This window comes from Pinus tabuliformis, chromosome 7, assembly GCF_031772625.1.
Source record: "Pinus tabuliformis cultivar Carrire ecotype Pingquan chromosome 7, CPIR1, whole genome shotgun sequence".
NCBI lineage: Eukaryota > Viridiplantae > Streptophyta > Pinopsida > Pinales > Pinaceae > Pinus > Pinus tabuliformis.
This window is the reverse complement of record NC_142293.1, coordinates 2,024,217,472-2,024,231,106: the sequence shown is the minus strand read 5'-3', so window position 1 is coordinate 2,024,231,106 and position 13,635 is coordinate 2,024,217,472. Positions and strand designations below refer to the sequence as shown.

Sequence of the window (13,635 nt, the reverse complement as noted above, 5' to 3'; positions counted from 1 at the left end):
TCCAAGAGCTATTTATTTCAAGGGGAGACGCCACTCTAGATATAATGATACAAATGGAGACTAGATATCAAGTATTTAATTTGCCCTCCTTTTAGGTTATATGTAAAATGCAATTATCTAAGGACCATTGACTTACACTAGGGGATAGTTAAAAAACAAATTCCTTCAAAATACCTATAGAAAGAGTGTTAAATAGGGAAAGAATAAGGGGATCTACACATATATTTCTCAAGAGGAATTAAAGGAAACATTGATATTGGGTGAATGCATGAAGATTAGTTATACTTTTGGGCTAAATGTTGTTCAGTTTTTTCTTCTTTATTGAATTGAAACTCAAAATTCATATAATCATTGTGAATTTTGATTCCGAGTAAAAAGATAATATATGGAGAATTATGTTATTGTCCTAATGATATATTAGGCAAAAACAAATTAGTGTAATATAATTTCTAATTTTCTATTAAATACAACACTTTTCCTTACAAATTTAAGCAGATCTTAAAATACAATCCTCATCCTTACAAATTTAGGCATATAATACAAATTTAGGCATATAATACTTGTCCTTGCAAATTTCCCCAATTTACCCTATCTTAAAGAGGTATGATTCAGCATCCCTTTTTTCATTTCGGAATACCGGCTGTTTGGAGGACAAGAGAGTGGAATCCACTTTAAAGACAACGAGGATTTCAGCAGAGTAAACGCCTGGATGTGATGAAGATAAGGGCAGGGAAGAAAAGCACATGAACGCAGACAGCGAGCCTGTAAGCCGAAAAATAGTCCTTATAACTCACTGAACATGAACATGGAACGCCTCCGCCTTCTATATCTTCATCGCCACTGCTTATCAAATCGCCAGAACCGTTTTGTAAGAGGAGAAGCCGGAGCTTTATGAAATCCAAGTGAGTCTCTGCTATAAATGCGAAGGAGAGAGCAGCCATGGTGGATATGCAGGCAAGTGCAGAGAGATAGACGTGAGGAGGAAGCCATGAGATGCCATGCCCACAAATGTTGGGCTCCTGGGGATGAGAGTGAGCGTGAGTTCTGAGGAGAAACCCGAGCAATGCAAGTTGGAATACAACATAAAGAGCCACAACCGCAGACGTGTCTGGTGCGCTCTTCAATTTGATATGGGTGATGTGATTAATTGAGGGGCGAGAACATGAAATCTTCATCTGCTCAAAATATCAATTACGCAAATTGCATAGCAGTCAAACAAAACATAGGAAGGAATTGATGTGGTAGCGAGTTATTTTAAGTGAAGTGGCCGCGTATGACGTTGCAGCAGCTGCCCAGGAAAAATGTGTCACGCGTTCCCTCCGCCGGCCAGAGGCATAAAGGCAGGAAGTATGGCCCCACTTTCCCCGTTCCAGTCCATTATGAATAGCTGCCACCGACTGAGTAGGCAATAAAGAGGTTCAAAACTTGTATTTCCTCCGAAAGTTGTTGGCTATTGACAGTATTGCCATTTTGGCATTACTAACAAAAAGTCAAAAAGAACTTCCAATTTAATTTTCATTTAAAATAAACTCAAGTTTAAAAAGAGAATCAATTGAAGTTGGAAAGTTGAGTGTGATTTCTAGAACAGTTGTAAGACTTTGTGACAGGGAAAAGGTTAGTTATTCTATAGGGCTTTCCAGTTTTATAAAATTTGGAATAAGTGAGAAGAAAGCTTTTACAGGGTAGTTTTTTATTATATATATTTTATAGGTAAATAAAGGGTAGAATGTTAAAGATCAGAGTTTTATTTCAGTTGGTGTAGGATTAGTAGGAAGAAAAGTGGAGCTTTGCACTTAGAGTGTCCAGAAAATTGAACTCGTGATCTTTCAATAAAAAAGTGTTTTAACGATGGAGACTTGACTAATGGAGCTAACCCTCGAAGCTACCTAGCCCTTAGTTATACATCTCATAAGAGAATAATTTTTTTGTTATTTGAACATAAATAATTTATACCATTATATTTACTTTATATTTTTATTAAAATAATAATTCCATTTATTAAAAAACACAACTTACATAAAAATAGAAAATAAACATTCTTTACTTAATGCATAATGTTTTAGAATCCTTTGTGTTGGTTCTGAATTGTTTTGGCGATAAAGAATAAACCAAAAACCCTCCAACTTAAAGTAAAAAGGATTGGCCTCCCTTTACCTCAGGGGGCATTCCTTGTTAAATATACTCAAATTAACAAATATATATAAGACCATATTTAATGATAAACCAGTATTTGTTAAAAGAATAGGTGGTTAAGCTTTATATGGAAAAGAGACTTACAACAACAAATGACCTGTGAGTCAAAAGAAAGATAACAATAACAAAAAAATATTACATAGAACAAAAATAAAAGTCAAAAAGAATGAAAAAAAAACATAAAATACTCAAACATTTCAAGTGTTTTACTATTCACTTAATATTAGTGAGACCAAAACCAACATCATGTATTGTATTACTTCTCAATAGTGCAATAGTAGAAATCACACAATTTGACAATAATATATATATTGTGAGGCGCATGAATTCATTAACTATTATAACAAACCAATAATACTCACGTAAATTACTAGTTTGTTAATTTTCTTGAAATAAACTCGTGTTGATGACTGATGAAAACAAAAATAAAATAAAAAGCATACATTGATAGTATATAATACTCAAAAAAATAATTGAATCAAACAAGAAATGTCATGCACTAGCATATCCAATTACCAGCCCTCCAATGCATATCTAAGAAATTATACAAATCAAATAACCCTTCAATAAACTACAAATCGATCAGGTCAATAAATAGTTCCCATATTTAAATTAGAACACATGACGAACATGAAAGAAAACCAAGGCACAAAAATATATACTATATTCCAAAAAAACATATTACAGAATTCTTAATTCTCTTGAGATTGGTTTGTACAACAAATGTAATCAAACACTAAAATATAAGTTTCATAACCCATGAAGGCAAAAAAAACTCTTTCCAATAAATATCTAGAATTTTTTATACGATAAACTTAAATAATTGTTTCGATAATTATTTAAATAATTAAAAACAAAAATAAAAATTATTTTCAAAACATATTTTCGATTCGAATGCCATTAGAAGACCTTTGTATGCTCCTTGAATTTAGAAAAATATAATAATTTGTGCTTTATAATTTTCCGTGAGCTGTCTCCCAAAACCTTTAATCGTTCAACAGTTAATTTCCTACATCGGGTAAACTAGAATTAGTTTTTTCCAAGTAAACGAGAATTAGCCTTTTAGTTATTATATAATAGCTTATGAAAATTAAATATATTTATCTATTTTTTCAGCATGAAAAAAAGTTATATGATTGTATTATATTCATCCAACATATGTGCAGCAATATTCATATGGAAACCAACTGATATGGTACGTGTAAAGTGGATCAAAACAACATAGAGAGAAAGGATACAAGGAGCTTTTTCAGATCGGCTATTTATAGGTCATATGGAAATATATTGCAAAATGCACATATGCTAATTCTGAAATTCGGATCCATGAGCCAAAATTATATAGAAAATTATGTATCCGGCATGGAAAAGTATTACTCGATGAAAATATTTCATTGAAAAATAACCTTTACAAATTTAATTATTAATTTGTTTTTTGATTTTATCATGCAGTAAAACTGGTTAATCTCTTTAAAATTTTACAAAACCTTAAATTCATGCCTAACGTTCTCTTGATTCAATCCTTCATAGTAAATCAGTAAATCTCAGTAAAGCCTTTAAACTGTAATGAAGACCCTAAACGCTGAATTTACAAGTAAATATAGTTTGAAAAAATTTCTCAAATATAACAGGTCTAAATAAACCTTTCATGAATGAAGACCTTAAATGCTAGGTCTAAATAAACCTTTCATGAATGAAGACCTTAAATGCTAGAATACATTTCATACATGAATTTATGCAGGGAAATACAGTTTAAAATAATTTCTCAAACAAAACAAGTCTAAATAAACCTTTCATGAATAAAGACCCTAAATGCTGAAATACATTTTACACATGAATTTATGCAGGTAAATATAGTTTGAAATAATTTTCAAAGAGAACATGTCTAAATAAACGTTTCATGAAAATAAATGAATTCTGATCCGAAAAGTGCTCAAATCTCTGGCCAAGGTGTAGACTCAATGGAACATAAATGAATTCTGATCCGAAAAGTGCTCAAATCTCTGGCCAAGGTGTAGACTCAATGGAACATAAGGATTAGACTTTATAAAATTTTAATAAATTCAAATGTTTGTTGAACGGTTGTTTTAATAGATGGTTTCATATTTATTTTGGCTATATAATAAAAAAAAAAGAGGTTGTTAAGGTTAATAGCAATGTTTTATTATTTATATATTTTTTAAATTTATGTATTTAAAATAAAAAATGTGAATAAATGATTTTTAAATTTTATATTATATTTTGATTTTATGATATTTGGATGTAAAGGTGAAAGATGAGATTTATAAAGTAAATCAATAGTAAGATCAAATGCAGTAAAAAGATGTTATATTTTATAAAATCATATTTTATATTATTTATTACAAATAAATATATTGTTAAGGAAAGTCAAATTTTTAAGCATTTAAAATATTATACAATAAGCATTTATATATTTAATTCTAGTTTTGTGATAACATTTTTTCATTTTTAAAAGTATTTATTTAGGAATACAAATGTTAATTATATTTAGTAATATACATTATTGTGTTTTTAGTTTATATGTGATTAATAAAATTAAAATGATAATAAAAATAATGCAGATGTACTTTTACGAATATATCCCATGACAAGCTCAAATTTTCCTCGTTTCTGCGGGTATAAACAGGAGGCATAAAGCAGGAAGCATCCCCCTACTTTCCTCGTTCGTTCGTGTCCATTGTCAATGGCTGCGATCGATGAGTCGGGAATTAATTAACAGGGTATTTCCGCCGAAAGTTATTGGTCCTACAAAGTATTGGTCCAAATTTATTTTCTATTTTTGGAAAAGGAGAAGAGAGCTCTTACACGATTATACATATTTTATTGGGAAGAAGATGTAGAAAGTTAAAGAGGATTAGAGTATTATTATAATTTAAGTAGGCTGCGTGGGAAGAAATTTAGAGCAAGTTGAAATTTATTTAAGAGAATGAAGCAATAAAGGTTCGGTTTAATTTGTTGCAAATGAAGGGAGCGAGAAGAAAGTAAAACCTTATAATGAGTGGGATGAGGAAATATTAGAGTGTATGATCCATCATCCCAGAGCTATTTATTTCTTAGATATAATGATAGCGAAGGCATTTAAAATAAATGGATATTAAATATCAATTAATTTTGTTGTTTTTATAAGTTAAGTGTAAAATACAATTATGTAGGCCATTGGCTTACTTTAGGGAATACTTAAAAAAATCTTTTAAATCCTTTAAAATATTTATAGAAATAATTAAAAAAAAATCTTTTAAAATATTTATAGAAAGAGTGTTAAATAGGGAAAGCATAAAGGGATCTATACATATATTTCTCAACGCTAATTAAAAGAAAATATTAATATTGGGTGAATGCATGAAGATGAGTCATGCTTTTCTGCCAAATGCAATTCAAATGTTTCTTCTTTATTGAATTGAAGTCCTCAAAATTCATATACTCGTTGTGAATTTTGATTTTCAAAATTCATATACTCGTTGTGAATTTTGATTAAGAATAAAAATTAATAAGTAAAAAATTATGTTCTCTTAATAATATTTAAAAAAATAAATAAATATAGTATAATTTCTCAATTTTTTATTAAATAAAATATTTGTGATTACAAATTTTGGCACCTCTCAAAATACTACGTCCTTGCACATTTTCACCTCCTTGCACATTTTTGTTGAAAATGTAATTTCAACGCGCACGAAACCACCGAACAGAACCTTAAAACCGCCAAGGGATATCGCACCGCTATCAAACAAAAAGCAGTTTCCGTACTCGTTGCTCCGATGCGATTTGGAGGCGACGCGTGTCACCCGCATGACATCAGCAAACGAAAGCCATCGGAAGTTAAAGCTCGGTGGAAATCTGCCTTCCGATATCCTCTCCACCGTCCGATCTCCCTGTGTGTTCTCCGCCGTCGATCTCCGGAAGGTGCACGGACCCCCGACAAGTCAGATTTTGAGTGAAGTGGAAGTCTCGTTTGCGTTGACCGCCGTAGGAGGAATCAAATGAAGTTTAATGTGTGTCATAGTTTTGGTGGCGGCCATTATTAACAGGATGGGCATACGTCCCATATTTATTATATGTTTTAATTTTGGTTATGGGTGTATGTCCCATATGGCATACACATTTTTTTATATTTTCTCATATAACACGTTGTCATATGTTGAATATAGTCTACGCGGTGTAGTAGTGGAGTGTAGTTCCTTTTGTATTGTGAGTGGGGTGGTTACGCACGGGAGTGCGATTATTTTTTTATGAAATATGTATTGTGGCTGCGATTGTAAACAGTGTGTGTGTGTTGTCTTTTAGTATGCACAGCAGTGCGATTTTCATATATATATGCACAACAGTGCTGTAATGTTTGTTGGGCATTGAAAAACAGAGGTATGTTTTGAAAAACTGTTTTATGTAATCTCCACAGCAGTGGAAAATCTGTGAGAGCAGCAGAGTAGTTTTTTTTGGATTCCCTCTTTGCACAGAGGAAGAAATATGTAACAGAGTTTCAGTTTTAAATTAATAGAAATGTGTTGTGACTGTGTAATGGACTGTGTTCTGAGTTAATTTTTTTTAAAGAGGTTCTCTGCAAAAGATCCTGGACAGAGGAAACAGAGCATTGTCTCTGTAGTGGTTATTTTGTTGGTTTTGGTATTTCTCCATTTAAAGAAAAATACCCAACAGTGGTATCAGAGCTAGTCCAGGCTCTTTGAAGACTCAAAGAAGCTGAAGGAAGGTGTGGTTGCAGCAGTCAAAACTTCTCAGGCAGACAGAAGACTCAGACAGCGAAGGATTCAGGTATTCCCCAAAAGCATTTCTCTTGTTATTGCTGAAGACAGTCAGTTTTAAAAAAAAAACACAGTCAAGGATTTAAAACCATAGTTCAAGATGCAAGGAATGGCAAGCACAAGCATGGGTATGTTCAACACCCAGCTCCCACACTTTAATGGGAAGAACTATGACTACTGGTCTATAACCATGAGAGCTTTGTTCATCGCTCAAGATATATGGGAACTAGTAGAATATGGGTTTGAGGAACCAGCAGATGAAACTGAGTTCAATGCATTAACTCAGGGAGAGAAGGATCAGTTGAAGCTCAATAGGAAGAAGGATGCAAAGGCCATTGTCTTGTTGTATCAAGGAGTGGACCAGAGTATATTCCCAAGGATAGCAGCATCTACAACATCACATGAAGCATGGCAAACTCTCAAGACAGCCTATCAAGGCATGGAGAGAGTGAAGACAGCAAAATTGCAAATGCTGAGAAAGGATTTTGAAAACTTGAACATGAAGGAGTCAGATAACATTGACTCATTCTTCACTCATATGATTGGAGTAGTCACACAAATGAGAACTCATGGAGAAACAATTGAAGATAGAAGAATAGTGGAGAAAATATTGAGAGTCTTACCCTCAAGGTTCGATGCCATAGTCACAACCATTGAAGAGACAAAGGATCTCTCAAAATATTCAGTTGATGAGCTACATGCATCACTGATAACACATGAGCAGAGGTTGAGTAGGAATGAAAACTCGTCTCTAGAGCAAGCCTTCAAGACCCAGATGTCCTTTGGAAGAGGAAGAGGTCAAGGCAGAGGAAACAAAAGAGGAAGAGGCAGCAATACAAATCAGAATCAAGGTCAAGGCAACAGCCAACAAAGAGATCAGTATCAAGCTCAAGGACAAAGGTATGATAAATCTAATGTTCAATGCTATTATTGCAAAAAGTATGGACATTATGCTAGTGATTGTAGAAAGAAACATCATGATATGAACAGCAGACAGAATGCAAATGTTACAAGAGAAAACAGCAGTCAAGAAAATGTCCTGTTAGCTTGTAACATGGCTGAAACACATAGTGAAGACATATGGTTTTTAGACTCAGGTTGCAGCAACCATATGACCGGAAACATAGCCTTCTTTTCTGCCCTAGATAAAAATGTGAAATCAGAAGTCACACTAGGAACTGATAGTAAAGTGTCTGTTATGGGAAAAGGAGAAATAAAAATACTTTCAAAGCAAGGAGAAAAGAAAACCATAGCAGATGTATACTATGTCCCCGGAATGAGATGTAACCTCTTGAGTGTTGGACAGCTTGTCCATAAGGGGTACAATGTTTTCTTTAAAAATGATGTATGCACCATCATGGATATACCACCCAGCAAAAGATGCATTGCTGAAGTGAAGATGACAAGGAACAGGATGTTCCCCTTGAGGATCAGGGCAGATTTGAAAAACAAAGGAGAAATTGCAGCAGTTACCCAAGAGGCTTTCCAAAGCGTGCCAAAGGATGAGAATTGGTTGTGGCACTTGAGATTTGGACATCTCAATTTTGGAGGTCTGAATTTGTTGAGTAGGAAAGGAATGGTGAAAGGATTGCCATTGATAGAGAAACCGGACAGCCTATGTGAAGGCTGCATTTTGGGAAAACAACATAGAGAAAGCTTTCCATCAGGGAAGAGCATAAGGGCAAAAGCACCCTTAGAAATCATCCACTCAGATTTGTGTGGGCCAATGCAAGCTCCATCATTAGCTGGCAGCCAATATTTCCTAACATTCATTGATGACTGTACAAGAAAGACTTGGATATACTTCCTTAAAAACAAAAGTGAAGTGTTCGAGAAATTCCAAAACTTCAAGGCATTTGTTGAAAACCAAAGCGGGCTGCACATTAAAGTTTTGAGAACTGATAGAGGAGGTGAGTATATCTCCAAGGAATTCCTAAGATTCTGTAGAGAAAATGGAATTAATAAACAGTTTACAACTCGGTACACCCCACAGCAAAATGGAGTTGCTGAAAGGAAGAACAGGATCATCATGGATATGGCGAGGAGCATGCTAAAGGCAAAGCATTTGCCAAATGAGTATTGGGCTGAAGCTGTACATTGTGCAGTTTATATATTGAACAGGTGTCCTACAAAAGCAGTCATGAACAAGGTGCCAGAAGAGGCATGGAGTGGGAGAAAGCAAGGAGTCACCCACATGAGAGTTTTTGGGTGTGTGGCCTATGCACACATACCAGATCAGCTAAGGAGGAAGTTGGACAGCAAAGGGGAGAAATGCATCTTCATTGGATACAGTGATGAATCCAAAGCCTACAGGCTGTACATTCCATCTACCAAGAAGTTCTTTGTCAGCAGGGATGTTCAATTCATTGAAGAGGAAGCTTGGGATGGAAGCATAGAGAAAACAGTGAATGTCAAGCGCTGTTTGTCTCATGATGAAGATGAAGAGGAAGTGGCTGAAATGAATCCCCAAACAGCAGCGCCAACACAAGGACAGCAAGGGACACCATTGAGGACAACACAAGGACAGCAAGGTACACCATTGAGGATCAATGAGAGTGCTTCTCCAAGCACACCACAAGGAGGAAATTCAAGTGCATCTTCAAGCACTTGCACACCAAGTGAACGAGGTAAGAAGTTTAGAAATCTAAGTGACATTTATAATGAAGGAATGAATTCCTTATTTGCCTTATATTGTCATGTTGATGATCCTATTCATTTCGAGGATGCAATCAAAGATAGGAAATGGATAGAAGCTATGGATGAGGAGATCAATGCCATAGAGAGAAACAAAACATGGGATTTGGTTGAGTTACCAAAAGGCAAAGAAGTCATTGGTGTGAAATGGGTTTATAAGACCAAGAGCAATGCTGAAGGTAAGATTGAAAGGCACAAGGCAAGGCTGGTTGTCAAAGGCTACAAGCAGCAGTATGGGAGAGATTATGAGGAGACTTTCGCCCCGGTTGCAAGAATGGAAACCGTGAGAGCAGTGCTGTCCATAGCAGCTCAAAACAAATGGAAAGTCTACCAAATGGATGTGAAATCAGCATTCCTAAATGGAGTGTTAATGGAAGAGGTTTATGTGGAACAGCCTCTCGGATATGAGAAGAAAGGTGAAGAGCACAAAGTGTGCAGATTGAAGAAAGCTCTTTATGGGCTGAAGCAAGCGCCAAGAGCATGGTACAGCAGGATAGATTCATATCTATTGGAGAATGAATTTGACAAATGTGAAGGAGAACCCACAGTCTACATCAAGGAAAAGGATGGTAAAATTTTAATTGTTGTCTTGTATGTAGATGATGTTATTTTCACTGGAAATGATAGTTATCTTATTGAGAATTTTAAATCAGTCATGAAGGATGAATTTGAAATGACTGACATGGGTTTGTTGAGATACTTCTTACGCATAGAAGTAGATCAAAATGAAAAAGGAATTTTTATATCTCAAGCAAGATATGTAAATCAAGTTTTGGGCAGATTTAACATGGAAGAATGCAAGGCAGCCATCACTCCCACAGTAATGGGATTAAAACTCAGCAGAGAGGACAGCAGCAAGGATTTTGATCCTAGCCTATACAAAAGTATTGTAGGCAGCCTTATGTATTTAACAGCAACTAGGCCTGATCTAATGTATGCTGTTAGTTTGATTTCCAGATTCATGGAGAGGCCAAAGGAGGCACATTGGCAGGCAGCAAAGAGAATTTTGAGGTATGTCAAAGGTACCAAGATGTTTGGAATTTTATATAATACCTCAGAACATTCAGATTTGGTTGGATACACTGACAGTGATTGGGCTGGAAGTGTAGATGATCGGAAGAGCACTTCCGGTTATGTTTTTAATATGGGTTCAGGAGCCATTTCATGGGCTTCTAAGAAGCAGTCCATTGTAGCATTGTCTACAGCAGAGGCTGAATATGTGGCAGCTACAGCAGCAGCATGTCAAGCAGTGTGGATGAGAAGAATGTTGAGAAGCTTGGGCCAAGAGCAGGCAAAAGCGACAGTGATTTTTTGTGACAATAGCTCAGCTATTGCATTGTCAAAGAATTCAGTGTTTCACAAGAGAATGAAACACATTGATACAAGGTTTCACTACATCAGAGAATTGGTGAACAATGGAGAAATAGTCTTGGAACATTGCAGGACTCAAGAACAGGTAGCAGACATCTTGACAAAGCCATTGGATCAGAAGAGCTTTGAATTTTTGAGGAAGTGTTTGGGTATGACTGAATGCCCAGCAGTTGAAATTAAAGGGGAGTGTTGAAAATGTAATTTCAACGCGCACGAAACCACCGAACAGAACCTTAAAACCGCCAAGGGATATCGCACCGCTATCAAACAAAAAGCAGTTTCCGTACTCGTTGCTCCGATGCGATTTGGAGGCGACGCGTGTCACCCGCATGACATCAGCAAACGAAAGCCATCGGAAGTTAAAGCTCGGTAGAAATCTGCCTTCCGATATCCTCTCCACCGTCCGATCTCCCTGTGTGTTCTCCGCCGTCGATCTCCGGAAGGTGCACGGACCCCCGACAAGTCAGATTTTGAGTGAAGTGGAAGTCTCGTTTGCGTTGACCGCCGTAGGAGGAATCAAATGAAGTTTAATGTGTGTCATAGTTTTGGTGGCGGCCATTATTAACAGGATGGGCATACGTCCCATATTTATTATATGTTTTAATTTTGGTTATGGGTGTATGTCCCATATGGCATACACATTTTTTTATATTTTCTCATATAACACGTTGTCATATGTTGAATATAGTCTACGCGGTGTAGTAGTGGAGTGTAGTTCCTTTTGTATTGTGAGTGGGGTGGTTACGCACGGGAGTGCGATTATTTTTTTATGAAATATGTATTGTGGCTGCGATTGTAAACAGTGTGTGTGTGTTGTCTTTTAGTATGCACAGCAGTGCGGTTTTCATATATATATGCACAACAGTGCTGTAATGTTTGTTGGGCATTGAAAAACAGAGGTATGTTTTGAAAAACTGTTTTATGTAATCTCCACAGCAGTGGAAAATCTGTGAGAGCAGCAGAGTAGTTTTTTTTGGATTCCCTCTTTGCACAGAGGAAGAAATATGTAACAGAGTTTCAGTTTTAAATTAATAGAAATGTGTTGTGACTGTGTAATGGACTGTGTTCTGAGTTAATTTTTTTAAAGAGGTTCTCTGCAAAAGATCCTGGACAGAGGAAACAGAGCATTGTCTCTGTAGTGGTTATTTTGTTGGTTTTGGTATTTCTCCATTTAAAGAAAAATACCCAACAATTTTCACACATATTAAGAAGTATGATTCCATCCTTCCTTTTTCACTTCGAAATACGCGATGTTTACGGAACGAGAGAGTGGAATCCATACTTTAAAGACAGCGAGGATTTCAGCAGAGTAATCGGCTCGATGTGTTGAAGACAAGGATAGGGAAGAGAAGCACATGAACGCAGAGAGCGAGCCTGTAAGGCGAAAAATAGTCCTTATAACTAACTGAACATGAACATGGAACGCCTCCGCCTTCTATATCTTCATCGCCACTGCTTATCAAATCGCCAGAACCGTTTTGTAAGAGGAGCAGCCGCAGTTTTATAAAGTCCAAGTGGGTCTCTGTTATAAATGCGAAGGAGAGAGCAGCCATGGTGGATATGCAGGCAAGGGCAGAGAGATATACGTGAGGAGGAAGCCATGAGATGCCATGCCCACAACTGTTGGCCCCCTGGGGATGAGAGTGAGCGCGAGTTCTGAGGAGAAACCCGAGCAATGCAAGTTGGAATACAACATAGAGAGCCACAAGTGCAGACGTGTCTGGTGCGCTCTTCAATTTGATCCGAGTGATGTGATTAATTGAGGGGCGAGAACATGAAATCTTCATCTGCTCAAAAAATCAATTACACAAATTGCATACCAGTGAAACAAAACATATGAAGGAATTGATATGGTAGCGAGCTATTTTAAGGGAAGTGGCCGCGTATGACGTTGCAGCAGCAGCTGCCCAGAAAAAAAATGGGGTGTGAGGTGTTCCCTCGGCCGGCGAGGCACAAAGCAAGAAGTATCGCCCCACTTTCCTCGTTCGAGTCCATTTTCAATGGCTGCCATCGACACAGTGGGGAATAAAGAGGTTCAAAACATGTATTTACTCCATTGTTGGCCCTTGGACAGCATTGGCAATTTTTGGCATTAGTGCCAAAAGGTCAAAAAGAAGCTTCTTTAAATACACCTTTCAGAATAAAGGTTTTGGGATTCCTAAGATTAAACCCGTGAAGAAAGATAAAGAAAATAATTGTTAGTTGGGAGCAGGTGAGATTGATGTTAGAAGAATATATTTTAATGGAACTAGGGTGAGATATGAAGAATATTTTTTTGGTTAGACCTACATTATAGAGGAATTTTGAGGTTTTATAGGTTAATGCTGGACTATTTTGTGGAGTATGATAATTGGGTTAAAGGATGGTTGTCACTTATTTTTAAATATAAGGAAGATGTAATAAATGATTTTGGGGTTTTTCACAATTGTCTTTGAAAATTTGGTGATCTTCATGTTTAACCCTTGAACAAAGACATTTTTGTGTCAACTTATATAGGTTAAACTCCCATGTTTACCTTCGTAACTTTTGTATTTGGAAGTTTTAATGACTATCAAAGATAGCATAATGTCCTTTATCAAGATGGATCACCAATTAAAAGGGAACC

The 13,635-nt window shown here is 36.0% G+C and overlaps 2 protein-coding genes across 2 annotated transcripts; both read right to left on the bottom strand.

Annotated features, from left to right (window-relative positions):
* Positions 1-405: 405 nt before the first annotated feature.
* On the bottom strand, positions 406-1,211 carry LOC149256615 (uncharacterized). The gene has a single exon (XM_089457473.1). The coding sequence runs from the start codon at positions 1,173-1,175 to the stop codon at positions 690-692; it is 486 nt and encodes a 161-aa protein (XP_089313599.1). The 5' UTR covers positions 1,176-1,211; the 3' UTR covers positions 406-689.
* Positions 1,212-5,792: 4,581 nt separating this feature from the next.
* Positions 5,793-13,128, bottom strand: LOC149256614 (uncharacterized). Its single transcript, XM_089457471.1, has 2 exons — positions 12,230-13,128; positions 5,793-5,840 (listed from the first exon to the last, which is right to left on the bottom strand). The coding sequence occupies exon 1, from the start codon at positions 12,815-12,817 to the stop codon at positions 12,332-12,334; it is 486 nt and encodes a 161-aa protein (XP_089313597.1). The 5' UTR covers positions 12,818-13,128; the 3' UTR covers positions 5,793-5,840; positions 12,230-12,331.
* Positions 13,129-13,635: the final 507 nt, after the last annotated feature.